The sequence below is a fragment of the Equus quagga genome, chromosome 2 (genome assembly GCF_021613505.1).
Source record: "Equus quagga isolate Etosha38 chromosome 2, UCLA_HA_Equagga_1.0, whole genome shotgun sequence".
In the NCBI taxonomy this organism is placed as follows: Eukaryota; Metazoa; Chordata; class Mammalia; order Perissodactyla; family Equidae; genus Equus; species Equus quagga.
This window is the reverse complement of record NC_060268.1, coordinates 39,801,650-39,825,891: the sequence shown is the minus strand read 5'-3', so window position 1 is coordinate 39,825,891 and position 24,242 is coordinate 39,801,650. Positions and strand designations below refer to the sequence as shown.

Genomic DNA, 24,242 nt, shown 5'->3' with positions numbered 1-24,242 from the left:
AAAAAAAAAAAAAAGATTGGCAACAGTTGTTAGCCCAGGTGCCAATCCTTAAAAAAAAAGACAAAAAAACAAAACAAAACTAAATCCTCAATAAATAAAAAAAAAAAGAGAATGAAGAACTGGGGAAAAAATATTTGTAATTCATATCAGGCAAAGAACTCCTGGAAACTGGTAAGAAAAAAATAGAGAAATGAGCAAAGGATATGAACAGATGGCTGAGCAAATGTCCACACATGTGCTACTGTCGGTGAGAACGTGGGGGAAGGCGGAGTCTCACCTATTGCTGGTGGGAGGATAAATTCGTACATCTGTGAGGGAAAATTTGTCAATATCTATCAAAATTTCAAATGCATATACTCTTTGTACAAGTCCACTCTTGGGAATTTATCCCACAGATATATTTGCACATGTATGAAATGACACATGCACCAAGTTATTCACTGCAGCATTGTTTATAACAATAAAAGATTGAAAACCTAAGGTGGGGGACTGGTTACATAAATTACAGTGCATCTCTACAACGGAAGGCTGTGCCAACAATAGAAAAAAAGGAGAGAAAGTTCTCTACATTCTCACATAGAAAGAGCTCTAAGATATACTGAGTGAAAAAAACTGCAAAGTTCGTAACAGTGGCCTAATACGTTTTATCATGTATACATAAGGACACTCTAGGAGGATTCCCCTCAAACCACCACTGTTTCCTTGGGTGGGGTGAGCAAGAAGGACTAGGTAGATGGGGAGAGGGATGGGTACTTCCCCATATGCCTTTATATATGTGTATATTTTTGCCTTTTCTACCACATGAACATATATCTATCTAAAACATCACATTTAAAAACACGCAACAAAAGAGAAAAAAGAAACACTATTCAACTGTTAAAAAGAATGAGTCAGCACTAGATTTACTGACATGCAATGATATCCAAAAAATATTTTTAAGGAAAAAAAGCAAAGGGACAAAGTGGGTACAGCATGCTTCCATTCACTGCTTTACAAAAAGATATATTCGTATAGATGCACAGATTGTCTCTGGAAATATACACCAAAATGGGACCGACGATTGCTTCTGAGGAGGACAAACAGGAGACTGGAAGATGGACTTGATACTGTATGTCCTTTGCTACTGTTTGAATACTTTTTTTTTTCTTTGAGGAAGATTAGCTCTGAGCTAACCACTGCCAATCCTCCTCTTTTTGCTGAGGAAGAGCTAACATCTGTGCCCATCTTCCTCTACTTTATACGTGGGACGCGTACCACAGCATGGCTTTTGCCAAGCGGTGTCATGTCCGCACCTGGGACCTGAACCGGCGAACCCCAGGCCGCCGAGAAGTGGAACATGCGAACTTAACCACTGCGCCACCGGGCTGGACCCTTTTTTTTTTCTTTTTACTATGTGAAGTTTGACTTATAAAGTGAATTTCAAATTTTATATCCCAGGCCAGATCTGACCTCTGAGCTCCAGATCTGTATTCCAACTGCCTGATTTCCAACTCCTCCCCTGCATTTCTCACAGGCACTTTCAACGCAGTAAATACAAAACTAGACTCCTGATCTTCCCCACAAAACCTGTCCTCCTGCAGGGCTCCTGCCGCTGTTGACAGAAGCATCCCTCCAGGTGCTCAAAAGTGTGTGTTCTTCTCAACTTGTCCCTCTCCCTTCCTCCAACATCCAACCAGTCCCTGAGCCCCGTGGATGCTCTCTCTTCACTGCATGTGAAGATGTGGATCTGTCCACCTTTACTGGCAGTGCCCTAAACCAAGCAAGCACCATCTCTCCCTGGGCTTGCTCATTGACAGGTCCACCTGCCCCCTCTCTTGCAGTCTCATCGTTCTGCTCCCCTGCATCAAAGCTTTCCAGCAGCTTTTGGGAAGTAACATGATCAGATGGATTAGAAAGGGGCCAGAATTCTCAATAGCATCTACAGGATGTTGCCTTTTCTAGTCCTTTCTCACGCCATTCTTCCATCTCACTCTTTACCGTCCAGCCACATTAGCCTTATTTTAGTTCCTCAAACTCTTCCTCCCTCAGAGCCTCACTTGCTGGGCCCTCCGCCTGGAAGGCTGCTCTCCCGCCCTCCATCTCTCCCCACACCACCAGCAGCAGCTCTACCTAGCTCTCACCTTTCCAGTCTCAGCTTAAACACACTCTCTTCAGACCATCTTTACTCACCTTCCAGACTAGGTCAGGCCCCCTGTTTTATGCAATAGAACTTAACTGCAATAATAATGAAATAATCATAAAATAAGCTGTTTAATATTTATCCCTCTAGTAGTCAGTTTAAGGACAAGAACAGTTTTGCTCACTGCTGTATCCCCAGTGCCTAAAATAGTGTCTATAAAACAAACACTTGTTGAATGAGTGAATAAACAGGGAGAGGGTGACAACCAGAGGGAAGACCCGAGGCCATCACACGAGAAGGGCTCATGTCGGCACTGCCCTCCAGGAGGCTGAACTTTCTGCCCAAACTCATGCCTCAGCCGTCCTGGCCCCCAGTTCAGGCCTAGCATCTGCTTACTCACCACACTGTCTGGGGACTGGAGCTGGCCTGGAAAGGCTGGGCTGCTATTGTAACCAGAGGTGACACCGGAGGAGAGGCTTCCATTGGAGCTGGTGCACAGGGAGCTGGAGGTGGCCAGGGTATGTAGCTTTTCCTCTTCCTGGGAAGGACAGATGACTATCAACCAGCTTCTGGTACATCCTTACTATCCATGCCCCCACCACCCCCAAAAACACTCTTCTCCCCTCTCCAGCTCCCATCACCTCCCACCTCAGCTTTATACCCTTACACCTCCCCACTCCCACCCCAACTATATACCAAAGCCGCCTCCTCCCAGACTTTGACCTGAGGACAGGAGCCAGTCTGATGAGGATGACATGGAGAGAGAGAGTGAGCACAGCTCTGAGCTGGCCCCAGGGGTCCAAAGCCCTCCTCCAAACGCTATGTCCCAAGACTCAAGAGGCAGCCCCGGTGGAGGGTGACCCAGTCTGAGGTCTGCCCCAGGCTCCAGATCTACTCTGAAATCAAAGGCTCGCCCCACTCCACACCCTCAGCAGCTGGGAGATGATCTGCTGGTGGATTCTCAGCTTCTCCTGTTCAGTCTGCTCCTGCAGTCGGGCCCGGGCCTGGGCAATCTCCACCTTGGACGCCTCACGGACCCGCTGATATTCTCGTAGCATCAGCTCTATGTCAGAGGGTGGGTGAGCAGACCTCGATGCCGACCCTGGACTCCTGGGGAAGACCACATGGGTGGAGAGATACCTTCTAACATGGTGGACAGGCCCACTCAACACCACCTCTTGAAGGACCCATCCTCTCTTTGCCCACAGGGTCTTAAAGTTTGGTTTTACATCCCATTCTGAGGCTCAGGCCTGCAGCTTTACCTACATGCCACAGCCATCCTGTCTATCCTTTCCCATAACTTTCCTCTGCCCTCCCTCCGATCCTCTTCTTTCCTTTTGCCCCAGTCTCTCACAGCTGCCTCCACTTCTCCACAGGCATGTAGGACCCACTCTTGGAATTGCTCCTGTCAAAGGAAGCTGCAGCCTCCACTCTCCAGGATGCTAAAATCCAGGCCCTGTTCCCAACCTCTCACCCACACGGAACCTGCTCCCTGCAGATACCTGGTGGTCTCCACAACATCCTTCCTCAGTTGCTGCAGGTATTCTCGACGCCTACTGGGTAAGTCAAGGTCTCGGCTGGGCAGATCTCTGTTAGGCAGGAGGCTCAGTTGTTTCTGGGGGCTGAGGCTTCGTGTCCGGCGGAAGTTCTGAAGTCGCTCAGCCCGCTCTCTCCGGAGAGTCTCAATGGTTTGTTTTTGCCTGAGACAAAATGTGCTTGATTTACTGAAGCTGGCCCTGAATGCCCTTCTCCATCTTAAGACCTATTTCTGACCCCTGGAAGATCCCAGAGCTGAGCAAGGGGAGAGGTAAGAGTCAGCTCTTAGCCTTCTCTGGTTCTCTTTCCTTTCACCCCATCCCTTGCCCTCCCACTCCAGGCCAGAGGCCCTTACCGGGCATAGAGCTCCTCCCAGGTGGACAGCACAGGCTCGTCGGCCGTGAGTGCCTCCCCGGTCCCACTCTGCAGCACCCGCAGCAGGGCATCAGTCTCCCCAAAGCCGCGGTGCAGTTTCGCTTCTGTGAGCTCCACGCTGAGTGAGAGGTTCTGGGCCCCAACTTGCAGGGGAATTTGTTCCTTCCGGGACCACTCAGGATCCTGAATCTGGTCGTTAGGAGGCTGTGGGGGCCTCTGTGCTTGCTCTTCAGAGCTGAGGTCACATCTGGTCCCCAGCAACTCCATCATACCTAGCCCCCCAGGAGAGCCATCCTGAACCCCACACCAATTACTAAATTTGTTGTGCATTGGGAGGTCCTTCAGGCTGTGATGCTGGGGCTCAGGGGCCATGTGCATCTGGGACCTGGGGTGCAGCAGCCCCTCAGGGTGGTAGGCCTCAGTCGGGCCCAAGGTGGAACCCTGGAGCCCTGTGGTATCAGTTAACTTAAAGACATGACAGGGGCTAAGGTGTGGGAGGCCTGCCCGCGAAGAGGAAATGTCCAGAGTGGCTTGTGGCTCCATTAGCGATGATGAACTCTCACTCCCATTTTCTGTCTTGCTCTGGCCTTGACTCAGCCCCCTACTGCTCAGTGGGCCACACTCCAGGGAAGCCATGTCCTCAGGCACAAAGCCATCGGCCAGCCTCTGGCTCCTGCTCCTCAGTGGTGGAGGCGGCAGTCTGCTTTGGACCCAGGTGGTGGTCCTGGGCTGAAGCTGTTGAGGGGGCTGCTCTAAGAAATGAACTTGGAGTTTCGGGCTCTGCTGTGGGCTGCCGGGGGAGCTCATCTCAAAAAAGGACCTGCCACTGCTCCTTTCTAAGGGACTTCTGTCTTCTCCACACAAAGCCCCCACTCTCTGGGAGCCACCTGACTCATCAGTGGTTTGAGAATAATTATCCATTGGAGGCCTGGGGGCATCAAGGGGAAGGTCTAGGCTGGAGACAAGCTTTTGCTGGTCTTCAAGAGGGTGAGCTGAGGGGGCTGAAAGAGACGAAGAGGCTGGGGACAGCCCCAAGCCATGGGTGCTGGCACTAAGTGTGAGAATTGGGGAAGAGGCCCTGTCCACCAACAAGGCATTCATGGGACCCAGCTCCTTCTGAACCCTAGGCTCCCCGACAGATTCCACAGCACTGGGGCAGGGCCCTGGGGAGTGAGAGATGCTGAGGTTGGGGCTGCTCACAGCCAAGCAGGACAGTTCCTCTGGCTGGGAGCTGGGAGGCAGGGAGACATCAGGGGAAGCCTGGGGGCTCACGGAAGGGAGGTTCTGTCCAGAGGAGGCCTTCTGAAACCTCAAGTGGGATGAGGGTCCTGGGGGGCTCTGGGGCCTGCAGTCGGGGCTTTCTGCCTGAGGATCTGGGGGCCCTGCCGTCTTCCATGCTGTTTCCTCTGCCTCTCTCTTCTGAAGTGTCCCTAGGACATGTCCCTTTTCTTGAGATGTGGTGGAGATATCTGTGCCCAGCACTTCAAGGACCACATTGACCTCCTGAGGGTTGGCCTCTGGGGCCTGGAGGCGCAGAGGTGGTGAGGCCAGGTCAGTCTGGACCCCCTCATCCACAGTGGTCTGTGTATAGGTGTCCATCATAAGGACCTGGGGTGCCTCATCTGGGGTCTCCCTCTTGGTATTCTGCTCCTTTTCAGTCACACTTGGCTGGGAGAGACTCCCCAGCAGCTCCGAGGTACTGTGCAGGAGCTGCGCGAGGTGGAGAGACAGGTTGTGCATGCTAGCCCAAGTGGACAGATCAGAGACCGGCACTGCACTGGCTTCTGAATGAGCAGAGGAGATGTCGGTGTAGCTCCAATGGAGCCTGCAGCCTTGGGTCTGTGTGCCCTGCTCCAAGGTGTTCATCCTGGACTGCTCCACCGGGCCGCCCACCTCTGATGGATACAGCAGCATAATCTCATCCAGTGGACCTCCAGCACTTCCTTCAGCCAAAGGGGGCTCACTCCTCAGACAGCCTGCTTCATCAAGGGTACCCGGGAACTGGGCTCTCGGGTCAGGACCCTTAGCGGGGGCTGCTCCTTCAGGGTCAGTCAGGACATGGGAGTTCCCCAAGGCAGATGAGGAACCCCATACTTCCCAGGCCTCATGTGAACCTTGGGCATTTTCAATGCTGCTGTGCGTGCTCGACAGGCCCCGGGCATTGGCATGGGTGCTGAGGTGGGAGTGGAATGGGGAGTTCCGGTTTTCTAGGCCATTGTCCATGCTGGAGCACCGGGCTGTGTTTGATGGTATCAGGCCCTGGGGTGTCTGGCTACAGGAGACATCGACTGCACTGCCAAACACATACTGTTTCCAGCCAACGTGCGCAGGCCCCTCTGGCCACCAGGGCAGGACATAAGGATTGACATCACTGGAGCCAAAGTGCAACAGTCCTTTATCCACCTCGGAGTGACACTTCTCTGGCCTGGCCTGGCCACCTTGTCTCTTGAGCTTTTCCTGCTGGGCCTGTTCCAGAGTACCAGACATCCAGCTGGTCCTGAAATCGGGGGTTGGCATACACGAAACAGCTGCAGACGTTGGGTAGGGAGGGGTGGCAGGTTGCAGGGGCCTGTGATCAGCAGTGCTGTTGTCCACATTAGACGAGGCTTTCTGATCACAGCCCTCCATTTTCAGAGATGTTCTTGCGGCCGACTTTCCTGAAGAATAGTCCCTGGGGCATGTGTTCCACGATCTGTTAGGCTCCTTTGTACCCTCATCTGTGGGGGAAGGAGGCTCCACACTCAAGTTCAGCTCCTGAAGAGACCGGGAAGAGCTGACCACAGAGAACTGTGGTCTTGGGGAGGACTTGGAGTGTTTGGGGCCAGAGAAGACTGCAATCAGAGGGAGTGAGCACCTGTGGGGGGCAGCCGGCTGCTCCCTGACAGAAGGGGGCTGGCCTGGGCTCTGGGCTGCAGGCTGTGTTATTCCACTCTGCCCCAAGGGGACAGCGGCTGGTTCTCTGAAGCCTGATGAGAACGTCATGGGCTTGGCCGCAGCCGCCTCCTCTCTGCTGGCATCTCTAATCTGACAGCCATCCAAGCCACCTTCATGGGAACGTGGGGGACTCCTGCCCTGGGCAGGCTCTTCACCACCACCTGAAGCCTGGTATCCCTGCTGTTGTTGCTCCTCCCAGGGACTGTCAGCCTGGGGACTGGACATGTGCTTTAACTTTGCTGTGAACTTGGCTTGGGGAACCAAACCACTGTGATTCCTGGACTCAGCGGAAAATTGTGGCTTTTCTGGAAGACATCTGACAGCATTTTCTAAACAGCCATGCTGTGGTTCCACCAGCAACTCACTCTCAACAAACCCTTCACTTAAATTCAGAGTGTGTGATCTCCCAGTTGTTACAGGTGGTTCTGGCTTGGTTTGAGACTCCTGTGCATTCTGGCCACCTACAGGGCTGTCCTGAAATTTCCTCAGCGGGTCAGAGTACATGCCTGCAGGGAAGGGGGCAGCCTCAAGCTCCATTATGGCTTTCTCAGCAATCCTTTTCTTGGGATCCCCTACTGACCCTGAGCTTGTAGCAGCAACTGTGTGGCTGAGGGCACTTGTCCCCACCTCAGGGGCAGCAGGGGAGCTGCAGCCTTGAGCCAGAGGTAGGACAGCAGCATTAGTGGAAGGCTCCAGAGTGCTGCTGTCACTTGCCCCAAATTCCACATTAATGCCTTTGGGTTCAAGGCCACATGCCAAGAGCATTCCAGCTTCCCTGGGATTGCTCTCTCCTCTCTCATCCATTCCACAGGCCATGGAAGGTAGAGGTGGGTGGAGAGTGTGTGGGGCAGCCTTGGAAGTCCCTTTCCCCAGGTCACCATCTCTATAACACAGTAAAGTGGAAGAAGGGGAGAAACAGGCATGAGAAGCAATGGGTTGAGGACCACAAGGTTGTCGGCAAGGAAGAATTCTGCTGTCTTCTTGCCCCCGAGATGGGCTCTCAGTCCTGCTGCCTTCAACGCTCCCTGAGAAGACAACACAATCTAAGGTTTCCTGTGAGCATCTACATGGGGCCTCCTCCCTAACTCCTCCAGGATCTGGGCTAGGTCTTTGATCTGGCAATGGAGGTGGCCTGGGATGTTCGCTGCCAGCCCTGCAGGCTTCTGGCTGCCCAGAGCCAACACTCCCCTTCCACTCCACACATTGCTGCAAGGGAGCTTCCAGTTCACCCCTTCTCAGGGCTCCAGGCAGGACAGGACCTTGTTTGGGACTTGCTCTCCCTTCTAAGCTGGTGGAAGCCTCAAGGCATTGGACATGGTCTTGTTTAGGCCCTGGGAGACTGGCAGAATTCTGAACATCACAGATCACAAGCTGACTTTCAAAATAGGTTTTTTTCTCTCCCTGTGCAGCCAGTAAGAAGTTACCTGAATCTCCTCCAAATGTGGTGTCTAGAGTTCTAGGCTCTTTGTGCGCCAGGCTGCTCTCCTGACTGCCAGGGGGCACGTCTTCTACAGTCTCCCGTGGAGCTAACTGGCTTTGCCCATGTGGAATCACTCCAGGATGATCAGAAAGGGCCTGAGAAGGTAAGGCAGCCACTACTTTCTCTGGTATTACCCTCCTGTCGTCCTCTACAGCTGTTGAATGAGGAAGACTGTCTGAGCCCAAAGGATCAGCAGAGGAAGGTGTTCTGGTTGCTTCTTTCTTTTTCTCTATGATTTCAGAAGAGCTAAAGTGACACAGAAACTGTTCACGTGCTCCCAGGAAATGTCTCAGTTCTCCAGTACAGTGGATTTCGCCCAGAACTGGGTCAGCATGGGAGGAAGTCTGTGAGGGATGGCATGGCCTTGTATTAGTTTCAGTGTTGGTCAGAGGTTGAAAGCTGTCTGCAGAGAGGAGTGTGGCCTGAAGGACTTTCCTCTCATCAGTCAACAGATGTCCTGGTTCAGCAGAAAGAGACGCCACATGAAATCCCTGCACTTCACCCTCATTCCTGGTCATGTCTAACACTGATGGGTCCATTTGTTGACACTGAGGCCTGCCAGGGGCCCTTGAAGAACATTCAGGTTCTAACAAAGTCTCATAGTAAGGAAGGACTGTGTCCCCAACCACCAAGTCATGAAGCTGCTTTCCCTGGGCCTTTGCCTGGCTGGTCTCCTCCAACATAGCCAGGCCCGTGGAGGTAGGGGCAGAGGGCTCCAAGTGAGGCACCGTTGGCAGGGACACGGGGGCTGAGAAAGCACCACTGGTAGGACTGAGGTCCTCGGCCACCTCCTCTGCCTTCTGCCTCACCTCCCTGCCTTGGTCGTTACCCTCCTCTAAGAGGCAGCTGGCTCTCACTTCAAGCGGGCTAGAGACCCTGTTCAGGGAACTGGCTCTATTTGTTCCTCCTTGTACAGCTGCCTCATCTTCAGGAGCAGAACCCACCCTGGTACTCAAGCCCATCAAGGTGTTTCTGAGGTTCTCTCCATGGTCCTGGGGACTGGTGCTGGCTGATCGCCTGCCCTCTGCCCCCAGGGGAATGCTCTCTGGTACACTGGATTGACCACGAGATCCCATGGCCATGGATATCGCAGACCCACACCAAGCAGAGTGTACTATGGAGGAGCCACCTGCAACAGTTCCCTGAGGGCTGCGGCTTCTGGGCTCTCCACTCTGGTCCTGGCACACTGCTTCAGTTACCAAGGGAGAGTCAGACATTTTCAACATTGTGGGATCCAACACATAGTCAACTGAAGAGTTGCCTATACTATCAGATGCAAGAGGATAGCTTCTCGGCAGCCTTGGAGAATTCAAGGGCAAGGTATTACTCAGGTCTTGATGAGGAGCCCTAGAGAAGCCTGGCTGGCTTGGCAGTGGGCCAGTCTCCTGGCTGAAAAATGTGCCCATACAATGCTGGCTTGGACTAGGAAGTTTCTGAATCAATGAGATCATTTTGTTTTCTTCCTGTAGGCTCCCTCCTCTTTGCACAGCCATTTTGTCAACTCTGCCTTGAACTTTTGGCTCCTCTTGCTTAGAACTACTTACGCACTTGGCAACGTGGCTTTCCTGAAAGCCTTTCACGGTCTCCAATTCCTCCAGACTTCCCAAGCCACAGGGCTCCCCTTTGGGGCTTGCTGATGCATTCACCAACTTACCCTCCTTCTCAGAAGACTTGTTGGGCCTGGACTGCAATGGCAGAGCTCTAGCCAATGCTTTCATTCTCCTTGGATTAACAGAAGTGTTGGTGGACTCTCTGTGAGCTGTACATGTCCCTAAATAATCACAAGTATCCTTAGTGGGTCTGTCTAATACAGCTGGGTGGGTATGCTCTCTCACAAATTTAACATCTTGTATACACTCCCTTGACTGGAAGGGGCTCAGGGTGATTTTCCGTACCTGGGGATCCTTCCCACTGCTACTATCAACCCCCATTTCTCCATCTTCACCATCCCTAAAGATAACATCATCTGTCTGTTTTGGAGAAGATGGCTGATCCTTGAAGGAAAAGTGCCTGATTGGCACCGGTTCATGGTCAGCCATCTCCTGGTCCTTCTGGTCCTGGATCACAAACTCCTTACTGACTCCCAGTGTGTTGGAAACACAGAGCTGCTTATTCTGCTTGGATTCGATTTCCAAGATGCCATTTTCCAGCTGCATTACACTCCTAATTAGCCTAGCCATTTCATCAGCATTATTAACTCTTTTATTCTGTTTCTTTCCAGAAAGTTCTTCTTTGGTGTTTAACATTTCTTGTGACTGTCCAGGGCCCTTGCATTCATTGGGGTTTCTTTCCTGAGAGCATGCAACCGACTGGAATCTTTCATATGTAAACTCTGTCCATGGAAGCTTACCCTCTTCTGAGCTGTCTTTGGGATGGAGAGCTTTTCCAAGAAGCCCAGTTTCATTCTTCCCTTCCTCCTTGTGGGTTGGACTCTCATCCCGGGTCATTTTCTCTGGGCTGCTGACTCTATGATGTACTGATCTGGACTTCAAAGAAAGAGCAGTTTCCCCTAGCATGTCCTTGTCAAGGCCTAAATTGATGGTTTTATACACGAAATCAGACTTGGCCCCAGAAGGAAACTGTCTGTTGGTGCCAAAGGCCTGGGTCTGTCTTAGGACTGCATTCTGATGCTGCTCTTCTTCCCCACCTGCTTCAGATTCACAAACAAGGAGAGGCTTCCAAGACCCAGAACTGTGTGAGGAAACATTGCAATAGGATTGTACAGTGGCCTTTTCTCCCTCCTTGAGGGCTGGAAGACTGTGTTTATTTAAAATTCCAACTTGACTTTCAAATTCACCCACTTTTGTGCTGGTAGATGGAAGAAAATGTCTGTTCTGGGCAACAAAAAAGTAATCCGAATTATGGCTTTCTTCTTTAACATTTCCAAGGCATTTCCCTGTTTCTCTGCTAACTTCCTTGGTGTTCAGATCAATTGGCCTCTGTGTTGTGACCTGCTGAGATGAAGCAATCTTGGAATTCTGGTTTTGTAACAACACTGGCAAATTATTCTTCAAATAAACATTTTGGAGGACTTGGTGGTCATAACCAAAGCCCCAGGCTTCCCTGGGGGGTGGGGAAGGCACTCTCGCTTCTCTGCAAGCCGGGATCTCTAAGGCAGTTTCTGTCAGGACATCCCGGCTTTTGGTCACATAGAATGTTTCCAAGAGAGGTGGCTGCAGGGAAGATGGGAATGGATTCCAGAGAGCAGAATGGAGGGACAGCTCTGGCCCTGATGGAAAGGCAAAGGAAAGATTGGTGTGTCTCCTGCCTACTTCCTTGGAGCTCTCCTGGTAGTCTGCTTTCTCTTCCTGCAGAGGGTGGTGGCTCTTGTGAGTTAATTGCCCCTCCTGGCCTGCACGATTCTTCCTGAGAGGAGCGCAGCCTTGGGGCCAATGGTCTTCTTTGGTGGCTATGGTGACATTACTGTGACAAGGATTCTTTGGGAGGGAACATTCATCAGAGGAAGTCATCAGTCCAGGCTTCCTGCTACCTTGAGAGGAGGACTCTTCCAAGTTGTTCTGTTTGACTTCACGTGCTTCTACCATGGAATTTGCTATCTTGTTCTCTGCTGCAAAGACCTGTGCATTTGTAGTTCCAGAAGTCAATGATTCTACGTCTGCTGAGTAAGTTCCACTATTACTCTCCTCTATCTCACTAGTTGTGAAGAAATCTGAAGTATCTTCTAACTCGAGACTCATACTGTCCTGTTCTTTCTCTGCTCTCAAATGCCTAATTTTGGATAGATGGATAGGAAAGTTGTTGAAATCCAGACTGCTAGATACCCCAGAACCAACTGGCAATAGAGTATCTCCTCCTTTGATAGGAGCTTGGGTCAGGGAACCAGAGTCCTCCTTGAGGGAGGAGAAAGCTGGCCTGGGCTCTCCTATAGCCTCCAAAACAGGATGAGACAGTTCAAAGAGGTACTTCTGCTGAAGGGCAGTCCAGTCCTTCTCAGGTGTGCTGCCTACGTGAGTGAACGAGGCAGCAGAGGCAGCCAACATGCTGGACACACTAGATGCTTCAGAGTGACCCTGCTGGGCCATGTCAGGGATACCTCTGGCCTGAAAGGTGCCATCAGCTCCTGGCTGGAGAAGCCTGTGAGACCCCCAGCGTGAGAGCCTGGACGTATCAACAGCGGGGACTGCGTTTGCATCTCTTGCACCGCCCTGAAGCAGCCTGGGGCTACAGGGCAGGACTGTTTCTGCACCTGTTGGCTTTAATTCTTCCATATTTAGCCAGTACCCAGACCTCTCCCAACCACAGCGCTGAAATTCTTGGACATCAGGACTTGGACATAAAGAACCCACTACTCCTGGAGGGCTGCTGGGATTGATCTTGGAGTCACAGGAAAACCAGGAATCCATGGACAACAGAGGGCTCCCTCTCGAAAGCTGCATGCCTCGGAGAGTGCTGGCCTGTTCAGAGGACTGTGCCTCAACCTCTGACTCAGACTGCTCACAGTGGGGCTGAAGAGCAAGGTAAAATGAACTGCTCGTTGGCAGGATGGCATCCAGCCTGGCTCCTGTTCTGTAGGTGATGGGACCAAGCCTGCACATTGCCTCCTGGTCCACTATAGGCAGACTGGAGGTCTGCAGGTGCCAAAAAGTCTCTGTGGGCATCTCATCGGCTAAACCGAAGAAGGGTTCCTCTTGATCTCCCCCTAGTTCTTCCTCAGCATCAACTAGGCTATCCAGGGAAAAGCTCCTGTGGGTTTGGGCAAATAGTCCACTGTCTGAGGACGTGCTGAAGCCCCTCACAGAGGCTCTGGCTCTGGCCCTGGGATGGCCCTGGCTGTTGGTGAGACAACTGCCCCCTGGGCTGTCTTGTGGGCTCTGGTACTCCTTCTCAGCTAGCGAGTCCTCAGATATTTGGCTGTCATCGCTTTCGGAGTTCTCTGGCTCTGGGAGATCCCGCTCCTTCCCCTGGGGGTCCTCTGGTTTCTGTGGCTCCGTTAGGGCTTTGGCATAGACATGGGAGAGAGAATCCACTGAGTAACTGCTATCTGTGTCAGATAAATCATCATCATTTTCTCTTGCATGATCCGTTACTGGGCTGGCATCTGTGAGTGAAGCCATCGTGTCTGGGCCCCCTGCACTGTGTTGCCTCTTCATACAGCTGCCATGAGGCAAACAAGAGGACTTTTTGGAAATGTCTCTGACCCTAGCTGCCAGCACCCTCTGCTGCCTTTTTGATGCCCTGTTTGGGGAAGGTGGTTTGGATTCTGCGCATAAAGTCCTAGCTGGCTTTCCATGCCCAGCTGCTTGTTTAGGTCCACGGGGATGTGAGGAACTGCAACTGGCTCCCTTAGCAGGCTTGTGGGTCCTAAGGTTCCCTTCTTTTCGCCACTCTGCTGGTGCGTGGCCAGACTCTGCTGGTCCCTTAGCCCTCCTGGTCTGGGTGGAAGGGGTGAGGGCCTCTGGCTCATCCTTTGGCTTTAGCTTGTTAGCTGACTGGCCCAGAGATGCTAAGCTCTGGGACACCATCCGACGGGGCTGCTTACGCCCTCTCTCCATTTCCTGGATGCTGGCAGACTCAGAGCTCACAGTGAGGCAGGTGTCTGGAGCTGAGGCTCCCTTCCTGGCCAAGGCCCCCCTGGCTGTGCAGAGCTGCCCCTCGCCTGAGGAACGGAGGGCATTCTTGCTGAAACACCCTGTCCTTGGAAGGTAAGCAGCAGCTTGGGGCAAATACTCTTCTGATGGGGTTTTCTCTGGTATTTGGTCAGTAGGGTCAAGCACAGGAGGTAACGTGGTGGAGGGATTCCAATTCAGGAAAACACTGTGGAGACAAGGAAAGCCATCTCAGAAAAGTAAAGGGTCCTGGGGCCGGCCCCAAGGCCAAGTGGTTAAGTTCGCGCACTCTGCTTTGGCAGCCCAGGGTTCACTGGTTTGGATCCTGGGTGCAGACCTACACACTGCTCATCAAGGCCATGCTGTGGTGGCGTCCCACATGGAAGAACTAGAATGACTTATAACTAGGATATACAACTATGTGCTAGGGCTTTTGGGCGAAAAGACAAAAAAAAAGAGGACGATTGGCAACAGATGTTAGCTCCAGACCAATCTTCCTCACTAAGAAAGAAAGAAAGAAAGAAAAAGAAAGATAAGTAACAGGTTCCTACTTCCTGTTGCCAGAAGGAATGTAAAGTCCCACTTAGTTTGCTATTGAAAGAGGTTACAAACTAGGCCAGTGTCACTGTCCCTTGTAGTTTTGGGGGTCAGAGAAAGGCTCTATGGGTACAAAAGGAAACTTTTGTACCTTGGACTATAGTCTTTGCTCTCAAAGAGGCCCCAGGGACACTCTGTTCCTAAATTTCTTTACCTTATGAAAAGGTTGAACTGAATCTGAATCTAATCATGACTTTAGGGAAAACTTCCAGTTAATAGGCAACTCAAGGAATAGAGGAACAATTTAAATGACACTCAAGGAATCAAACAGACAAATCTATAAAGTGGCACATTCTACAGAACTGACTCACTTTCTTCAAATAAATGATACGAAGAAATAAAACAAAAAATGATTAAAAGAAACCTAAAAGACCTAACCACCACATGCAGTGTGTAAATCCTATTTGGATTTTAATTTGGACAAGCAACTGTAAATAGATATTTTTGAGGCAATTAGAGAAGTTTGAATATGGCCTACGTTTTAGATTATATCAAATAATTAATTTTAATTTTGTTAGATGTGATAATGACAATGTGGTTATAAGAAAAGTCCTTATTTTCTACAAATGTATGCTCGGCAGGATGGAAACGACATAATGTCTGGGAGTTACTTTAAAATATTTCATCAGAAAAAGGAAGGAGGGGAGATACAGCAAGTGTAGTAAATCTCAATCACTGCTGTATGTGGGTGATAGGCATACTAGTCTCTCAACTCTGTGTATGTTTGAAAATTTTTCAAAATAAAAAGTTAAAAAAAAAAAAAAGGCTACCTAGTACTCTGGAGACCAGAGAGGTGAGCAATCATAACAGCAACAGACATGAACTGTGCACCCACTACGGGCAAGGCCCCCGGGCTAGGCCTGGATGACAGAAAGAGGCAGATGCGGTCCCCTGCTCCAAGCAGTTTGGGAGGTAACATATCTTCACTTTGACTGAATGCAAAGGAGCGAAGGAGAAAAGAAATGAGGGAAATCCCAAACTGAACCCAGGAGTCGGAAAGATGGTGTTCCACTCGCTCACCAGTTGGGAGGTGAGGTCAGGAAGCTCACCTGAGGTGGCAGGTCAGGTGGGAAGGGACATGACGGAAGCATGTGTGAAAGGAGCCTGGTTTGAGGCAAGATGAGATGTAGATGGTGGCAGAACTTACACAGATGTATGTGCGTAGTCAAGATCTAAAGAGCAGTGAAAAATGAGGCCGAGAGTCTCACTCAGAAGATATCACCAAAGAAGCAAGAGGTGGCACTTAGAGTGGGAGAAGGGAAAAGCCTGAGTCTCAGAAGATATCAGCTTAGAGAAAGAAGAGTAGTCAGAAGAGGGAAAAAGTGATGAGGAAGAGAAGAGCAAACACATCTCTCCATTTCACAGGTTGAGGAAACCAAGGCGCTGGGTAGTAAAGAACATGGCCTGGGCAACAAGGCTGTAAACCTTAGCCAATGTTTCCAGGTGACAACCACTGGCTGTACCTGCGTAGCTGGGGCAAGTACCGGCTGCAGAGCCTTCGGAGGCTCAAAGAACTGCAACTTGTTGATTGGCTTCTACGTTGAGGCCCTGGGACTACGGCAGGGGTACTGGGGACATGGTAAGGGAGCTTCTTGGGGCGGTCATTCTGGAGCCAGCACAATGCCTTGAGCTGCTCTAGTCTCTTCTGGGCCTCCAGTTGCCTCTGCTTCTTGATGATTCTCTCTAGCTGGAACGAGACCTTTCTTCGCTGGATGTTCCGCTCTGCTGCCCGAAGAGCGCGTCTCCGCAGGAGCTGCCGTCGTTCCACCCTCTTCTGGCTTCGGACCAGTTGGGATGGTTGAGTCTCAGAATCTGTCTGAAGCCAGGCATAAGTTGGCACAGAGGCCTCAAGTTCTTTCTCTGCTACACGGTCTTGCTGTTGCTGCTGTTGCAACCTGGCCAGCCAAGTCTCTTCTCTGAGCAGCCACTGCTGGTCTGAGAACCAAAAACACCCTGAGAGAAAGTCAGCACCTCCCTCCCTGCCCGTGGCTGCCTGGACTCAGACACTTCTGGCCACAGGTGGACCTGTACAGAGTGAAAGAGCAGGCCAGGGCGATGCGGCAGGATGAGGGCTACTGGGCCCCTCACCACAGGGCAAGGGAACGACGCCCCCAGGCCTCAGCACAGCAGTGGGCGCGTGCTAGGGCAGGCAGCAAAGCGTGCACAAATGTGCAGGTGAGAAGGAGTGAGCAGGAGGTCCATCCCTCTGAGGGGCAGTAAGGAAGGCAGCTTCCTTATTCTCGTTGCTAGCCCCTTGTAAGAGCGTCTGGCCTCTAAAGAGGAGAGAACACCTAATACCAAAGATTCCATCATCTCACAAAGAAAACAAACGAGAGAACACAGAAGGCTGGGGAAACATGAAATGAAGAGATGAGAAGGTGAAGGAGACACTGAGCGGCAGGCACCTACTGTCTTTAATCTGCCAGCTGACGTGCGCCTGGTCGATTTCCAGTTCCTGTTTGGCTCTAATGTGTCCTGCCGGGACTCGCTGCCTCAGATCCCCCACGTGGCACTGCTGCTGCTGAATCTGGGCCCTGTGGGGCGTCTCTCCAGCCCTCAGCGGCTGGTGGTCATCGTCACTCAGCTCTCCCAGCACTCTCCTGTCACAGAGGGGCCAGGATTACCCAGGGGAAATGCACACCCAGCTCCGTACAAACCAGCGGCTGTCTAAGCCCCTGAGAGAGCCCCACACTCGACAGGGCAGAGAGGGCTTTGAACTTCTGGCAACTTGGGACAAACAGGCACGGTGTCACAGGTAGCTCATGATGTCATAGTGCAGGAGGGGAGAACATCCTTTGACTAGCAGATTCTTAGATTGTGGGTTTAGCAGAAACACAAATTCATTTTGATTCTGGAAAACATCCAGGAAAGTAAAGCAGCTGTTTTTTAAAAACAAAACATTTCAGCTAAATCAAGAAGCTTCGTCCTTTAAAAAAGAACAACAAGGTATCTGCTGGAAATAGAATAGAGCAGCAGCTCCAGACACACTGTGGGAATGGAAACTCTCCTACTGTTCAGAGGTTCCAGCTGCACCTCCATTCCCGCTGTGAGCTGGTAGGAGGAGGCAGCCAGTCCAGAGGAGAGAACTGATCCACACACCACATCTGAGTGTGTGGCAGGAAACCCAGAGGAGAGCTGGGCTCCACTTGAGGGATCTTCGTGAATGAACCCTAGAATAGGGTTCAAGAGTTCAGACTCTCCCATACCTTTCAGAGATGCATGCTGAAGTGTCTCCCAGTGAAACTGTCTGGGATTTGTTTGGATCCAGTGGGGACGGGTGAGGGAAAGTGAGTGGGGATATAAATGAAACAAGATTAGCCATGAGTTCTTCGTGTGTGGTGTATTTGAAGTTTTCCATAATACAAAGTTTAAAGAGAATTCTAGATTGCAGTCATGCCTTACTCTGCCACCAGGTTCCAGTGTGACCATGGATGAGTCAGAGCCTTCCTCTGAAGACTGACAGCTTCCACCTGCCTGCTAACTTTGCCCTGGGTCATACATGGCCTTCTATTCTAGGAACCCACATGCTCTTTCCCAGGGTCTCTCCATCCCTGTAATTCAGGTTTCTACAGGTGCCAAATGCATGGGTGCTCAGGGGTGGCGGTGCGATGGGGAGAGGCTGCAAAGGGTTAAGGTCTGCCAGAGGCTAACAAAAAAGCTCAAATCTGGCCTCGCTTAGCCTGCCTTCAGCCCTCATGCTAGTCCCAGGATGCCACGACTCTCAGGCTTGGAGAGGCTCCCACAAGGACTTGATACAAGAACCAGATCCCAGACAGGGTGAGCAATGTGCTCTAAGGGGTTCACTCTGCTTAGGAGATTGACCACTTCGTGGAGCAGATGGGAATCACAGAGGGGATCAAAGCAGAGGTCCACAAACTACAGCCTGTGGGCCAAATTTGGTCCACTGCCTGTTTTTGTGAATAAAGCGTTATTGGAACACAGCCACACTCATTTGTTCACATGTTGTCCAGGCTGCTTCTGTGCCACACTGGCAAAGTTGAGTAGCTGCGGCAGAGACCATACGGCCCAGAAAGCGTGAAAAACTATCTGGCCCTTTACAGAAAGTCTGCTGCCTCTGTCTTAGAAGAAATAGTGAAGGACAGATGGGTGGGAGAGTGAATACACGGATGAGGGGTCCATGCGTAGGAGTTGACACAACCGCAGTCTCTTCTCTGGAAAGGAGGCTGTGAGGTGACTCAGTCAGCAATGGGTCCAAGGACTAGGACAGGCCTGGACACTTGAGTGAGTGTGCTCTAGGGGAGACTAGTGCTGACTGCTGTGGGCAAGAGACCAAATACATACAGTGGGATGTGCAGAAAAGAGGAAAAGCACCCTTTGTCACATGTGAAGCAAAAGGCTAGGGACAGCAACTGGAATACAAAACCAGTTAACACCACACAAAGAGAAAAAGCAGTTAATGGGCAACATTTTATACATACATTTAGAAGTAGCATGCCTGAGTTACTGTTCCAAATTTTGTCTGACCACAGACACGGCTGAATTACAAACACGAGCCCATCAGAGGGTCTTAGACAAATTCAGCTATGATTCAGACCATCAGATGCAAGGGGCAGGGAGGGGATCTTTATTCTGAATCCCCTGGGAGTATTCTGCTTCCTTCTCTGTCTCCCAACCCACTTTGCTTCTCCCTAGAAAAAAGCTCCCTCCCTTCCCCTAGGAAAGTGGCAGCTAGCCAGTCCGCCTCTGCTGACTGTCCACCGCAGCAAGGAGACCTGCAAGGAGAAGCAATCTGGGAGGACTGCGACAGACGCAGCATATTCACCTGAAATGCCACACGCCAGCAGACTGAAAAAGGCTCCTCTGATAAGTACATGAGCCAAGTTCCCAGAAAGCAGGTAAAAATGAAAACACCAACCTTATGCTACATGTCTGGGTAGATTACAAGGGCAAGTCTTCAGTTACCTGCCAGCAAGGCACCTCTGTCTCTCTCAGATGACTGCCCTTCATCTTGGGCGGCTCCAGCATCCCCCAGCTGCTGCCTCATCCCCTGCTTGCCACGATTCCATCGTGCCCTCCTGGCTGCCTCGGGGTCTGACAGCTTCTGCAGCAGAATGCAGCAGCGTCTACTCACTAAGGCAGCAGGGGCCGTGACAGCAGCGACACTGTCTCCTGGGCGCTAGGCACTTAAGGTTAAGCCCCCAAAATTCCAGATGGGAAAGTGCCAAGAACATGGGCATAAACAGTTTTCAAGGACAAATTCCTCTCTGCTCCGAGATCCCTGCTGCATGGAGAAAAGGAGGCAGGCTGGCCAATTTCTCTGGCTATGGAGTCACCTTGGGCTTTGCAGGCTCCCCATGAGTGCTCCTCCCAGAGAAAGAGGAGGGAAAGAAAGCCTAGGGCAAGGGGAGGCTGTGGAGCTGACCCCGCCCAAGAGCAGATGAGAGACTCTCGCGGAGAGACAGCCACAAACCCAGACTGGAGCCCAGCTGACAATGTGCAATTTTCTCCACTCTCACGGGTTCTCTCCCTGGTCTCTCTGCCCAATCACAGGCTTGAGCCCCACACCACCCCACTTCCACCAGGGGCTGGCACACAGACGCTGGCTACGGCAGCTGGGCAGGATCAGCCCAACCCACAGGCTTCTAGAGCTGGTGCTGAAGAGTGGAGGCAGCGAGTGGGAGAGGCCTCCATTCTCCAACCCCTCTCCGTCCCCTCTGAATGAAAGGGGGCATTCTTGGTATTACTGAAAGGTCCCATCAGTGCCCCTGTGGCTGGAGAGCCAGAGAAGGCTGTAAAAAGTCAGAGGACCAGAGTTCTCTGGGGTAGGTGAGACAGCTGGGGCAAGATGAGAGGACAGGAAAGTGAAAGGGAGGCTGCGTTCCTGCCTTTCCTCCTCTTGGGGGAGCTCCCCACAAGAGCCTCCCAGCAGTGGGGCTGTGGGACGTCAGGTGCTGGGAAGCACTCACATGTCCTTGTTCTTTCAACCTGTATCACAAGGATCCCTGGGAGAGAGATGGTAGTATCCTTACTTAGAGGTGAGTAAATAGGCTCAGAGACTCAGTAACTTGCCTAGGGTCACACAGCTTTTCTGTCTTAGAGCCAGGAGGTGAAGTAGCTTTATCCAACTCCAACATATCTCTTCAACGTGCATGGTTCTTCAAGTTGCCGAGCCACTCTCTATAAACCTCTGAATTCTGAGAAAAAACAGATCTTCGGCACGTCTTCCCAATAGAAATCTTCCCTAAGACAAAGCCTCCTTTCATGACTTCACTACAAAAAGGGAGGGCCACTCTGGAGTCCCAGCCTCAGTCCTGAGTCCACCTTGGCCTTGAAACGTTCCACCCTGTGTCACCTCTCCTACCTCATCCGTCACCCCACAGAGCCCTCAGTCACTTGACACTAGGGTCGTCCTCCCTTGGACTCTAGTGCATGGTCCTTTGGCCCTTAGCCCTCCTGTGAGGACTTGCCTGCTGTTCATGCTGCCTGCATCAGAGTACTTTTGTTCTTGCATCCAACATCCCTCACTACGCAGGGCAGACCCAAGACTATCTTCAGCTGCCATCAAATGCTCCTGGCCTGAAGTAAGAGCAGGTAGATCCCTCTGAAGGGACCAAGGGCCATCATAACCCTCCCAGGAGCCCTGTGCTCATGGTGCTGGACAGCCCCGACACCAGCGGTCTCACAGGCACCCTCTGACATTTTCTATAGGAAGTCCCCAAGGCAGAGGCCACTTTGGCTTATGGGAACAGAAAGACACCACTGTTCCCAGTATCAAACCCACTAGGCGTCTACATCTGGGAAGGGACTTCTACATAGAAATGGATGAAGAATGACTACAAAGAAGAAAACTAGTTGTTACCAATCACATACAAAACTTTGACTCCATGCTTCACAGTCACAATGCAGGTAAAGTGGGTACGTTATGAGGCAAAAAGGATTGTCAGTCCCATAGTATCTTCAAAAACTCAAAGGAAGTCATACTCCTAGAAGCTAACTGACACACACCAGGAGCTCACACAGGCAGCCAGAATTTAAAGGGGTACATGGGGAGGTAAGTTCAGAAGCAGTATCAAAGATATCTACAAATACATCATGTTTAAATCTTGTTGAGAGAGGAAAGTGGCACCATGGAAAACTTCAGATGATACACTTTGTCCATTGATGAAGAAAGCTGCAGTACTGAAGAGGAAGTGAACAAAGGCCAAGACCACTTCTCTGCCAACTATCAGGTGAGCAGCTAACCAAGCATCTTCAAATCCCTTGCCCAAGTTGGTTCAGACCAGGCCTTATTCAGACCTTGGCTGCCACACTCATGTCCTCCCACTGCATCTCGTAATGGACTAAAGTAAAATCAGTAGGTTCCGCAGCTGTTTCTCACCTTTCCTTCCAAAGCAAAGAGCAGAGACCCAACCGGGAGGCGGTGACATCTCCATCCAAGTCCAGCCATTCCAAAGAGCCACTGCCAACAACAGCCTCTCCGACCTGGGAACAAGGAAGAGAGCACAGTGAGGTTGCCACCATCACCCCAACCCCAACAGGCCAGACAAAGCTCAAACTCCTCCCCTAGAAAGGAGAAGTAGGGAGGGCAGCAGCCACAGAGAAAACACAGCGCGCTAACCTGCCTTCTCTGCCGAAGGACAGCAGCCTCTGCTGGGTGGTTGAATCGGAACTTCTGTGCTTTCCCCAGGGTTATGACTGCTCCTGTGGCCAGGAGAGAGGAGAACCCAATCAACTGCTCATGTTCTGAGTACACACTATGTGCAGGGCACTGTTCTGCGAGACAAAGTCCTGCCCTCAACTAGTTGATAATTTAGCTGAGTCAACAAAATATGTATTCATTGGCTATCACACAGCATATGCACTGAAATAATGAAATGAACAGGAGAAACTCTGGTACTCCCAGGGAAAGCAAGATGAGTTCCAGGTGGAGCAGTCAGGGAGCAGTTCATGGAAGACGGCGAATCTAAGCTCAGCCTCAAAGGACAGACAAAATTTGAACAGCTTAATAGCAACAGTAATAGTGATAGTAATAACGATAATGAGTATTTACTAAGTGCCAAGAACACTGTTAGGAACATTACAAGGGTTAGCTCATTCAATCCTCACAACAATCCTATTATTATCCCCACTTTACAGATGAGGAAATCGAGGCTCAGAGAACTTCCAAGGACACAGAGCTAACAAACACAGGAAAAAATTTCAGAGTCATTCTCCACTCTGCAGCCCTGGAATTGGGGCTTCTTTGTTTACAGAAAGAAGATCATACTAGGAAATCTTCAGATCTCTGGGCGCAGAGGCTGGGTGTTCCATCTCTAAAGCCTGCTACACTGAGCTCTCTGGGTCTGGCCCATGAGAACGGAGCTGGTCCATCACTCATCATGACATAAACAGGGCTGCAGATATGGTCCTACCTTGAGTCAGACGGCAGGAGGCAGTGACCTCCCGGCCATTGACCGTGCAGCGGGCCCCCCGGGCAGGCCGCAGAACGACTACCCCACAGGCACTGGTGATAGTGCAGTGGTCTCTCTCAATCCACTGACCCTGTAGGACTAGAGAAAAGGTGGTTACCTGGGTGGAGGCACAGCCCAGGGAAACACCCCCCCCTCAATTCTTTCTATGCAATCAGAATCCACATGTGGAAGATCTCACATCATGACAAGAAAGGAAGATCCACGACCTGAAACCACCCAGACCTGGATCCTCCCACAGTGTGGGTCTCCTTCTATCATGCCCCGGATGCATAATGTGGCAGCAAAACAGGGGCAGCACCTCGAGTCTTCAAAGATTCCTTCCTCTCAGAGCACCATCAAGTTCCTCTGAAGAAACCTGTCAGGCATGAGTACCTGCCATAAAGTGTCAGACCCACATGCTCTGTCACTTACCAATGTCCTGTTCCTGGTCTGAGTCAATCCTTCCTATTTTTGTTGTCCCCTCCTAAAGGGAAAAGCAAAGCCATTTAAATGAGAATAAAAAGGACACAGTGCTGCCCCCAAAGGACAGTCCACCTGTTTTAGTGTCATCACTGTCTTCCCATACCCATCCCAGCCTGTTCCACACAACTTCTCAACTTTGGTCCAGGCTGTCCCAACTGCTCTGCCTACTCACTCTGCAGCCCAGGATCCCCTGAGAAAGTGAGGGCAAAAACTATATGACAAAGCAGCACCAGCTCTTTGCAAAGTCCAACAAGTGTTGGCAAACTCCTTTCTGTCCTGTAGCCTGAAGTTAGGGAGCAGCCACGGCCTTGATCAGAGATTCTCTAGTCTGAGGAAGGGGACACACAGGTATAGATCTCTCCCAGGGGCTAAGGTTAGTGTGGTTCAAGGTTGGCCAGACAGTCTGAAGGAGAACTGCATTCTATGAAGATACATGGAAGCACAGGATTTTTACCTTCTCGATCCGCAGATGAAGTTTAACAGACACGAGAGTCTAAGAAGAGCAAAGCACAAATAGGAGAAAAGCACATCTAGAATCAAAAAGGACTGGAAGAGAGTGTAAGAGAGGAGGGGAAACTGGAGTTAGTATAAATGAATCACTGGGTTAGCAGAAGACAAGGCCTTTTGGCCCTAGGATTATGGCAATTCTATTTAAGACCTCACAGCTCTGTTTGAAGAAGGAAGCCACACCACAACAGAGATGCTGAGTTTAGATACACAGTTACCATTTATTTATTTAT

General features: G+C 51.0%; 1 protein-coding gene across 5 annotated transcripts in view; it reads right to left on the bottom strand.

Moving 5' to 3' along the window:
* Positions 1-24,242, bottom strand: part of STARD9 (StAR related lipid transfer domain containing 9) — a 126,882-nt gene that overhangs the window by 20,957 nt on the left and 81,683 nt on the right. For 4 of the 5 annotated variants that reach the window (XR_006886907.1, XM_046649636.1, XM_046649653.1 and 1 more), the window contains 10 exons: positions 23,452-23,503; positions 22,981-23,118; positions 22,188-22,270; positions 21,948-22,051; positions 17,018-17,208; positions 16,072-16,561; positions 4,011-14,219; positions 3,622-3,819; positions 3,046-3,229; positions 2,520-2,657 (listed from right to left, as the gene is read on the bottom strand). Coding sequence is in view for 4 of the 5 variants with exons in the window: in XM_046649636.1 (XP_046505592.1) it covers positions 2,520-2,657; positions 3,046-3,229; positions 3,622-3,819; positions 4,011-14,219; positions 16,072-16,561; positions 17,018-17,208; positions 21,948-22,051; positions 22,188-22,270; positions 22,981-23,118; positions 23,452-23,503 (11,787 nt within the window). In the remaining variant the exon portion in view is untranslated. The remainder of the gene's footprint in view (positions 1-2,519; positions 2,658-3,045; positions 3,230-3,621; positions 3,820-4,010; positions 14,220-16,071; positions 16,562-17,017; positions 17,209-21,947; positions 22,052-22,187; positions 22,271-22,980; positions 23,119-23,451; positions 23,504-24,242) is intronic. The other variant, XM_046649644.1, reaches the window with a different exon arrangement.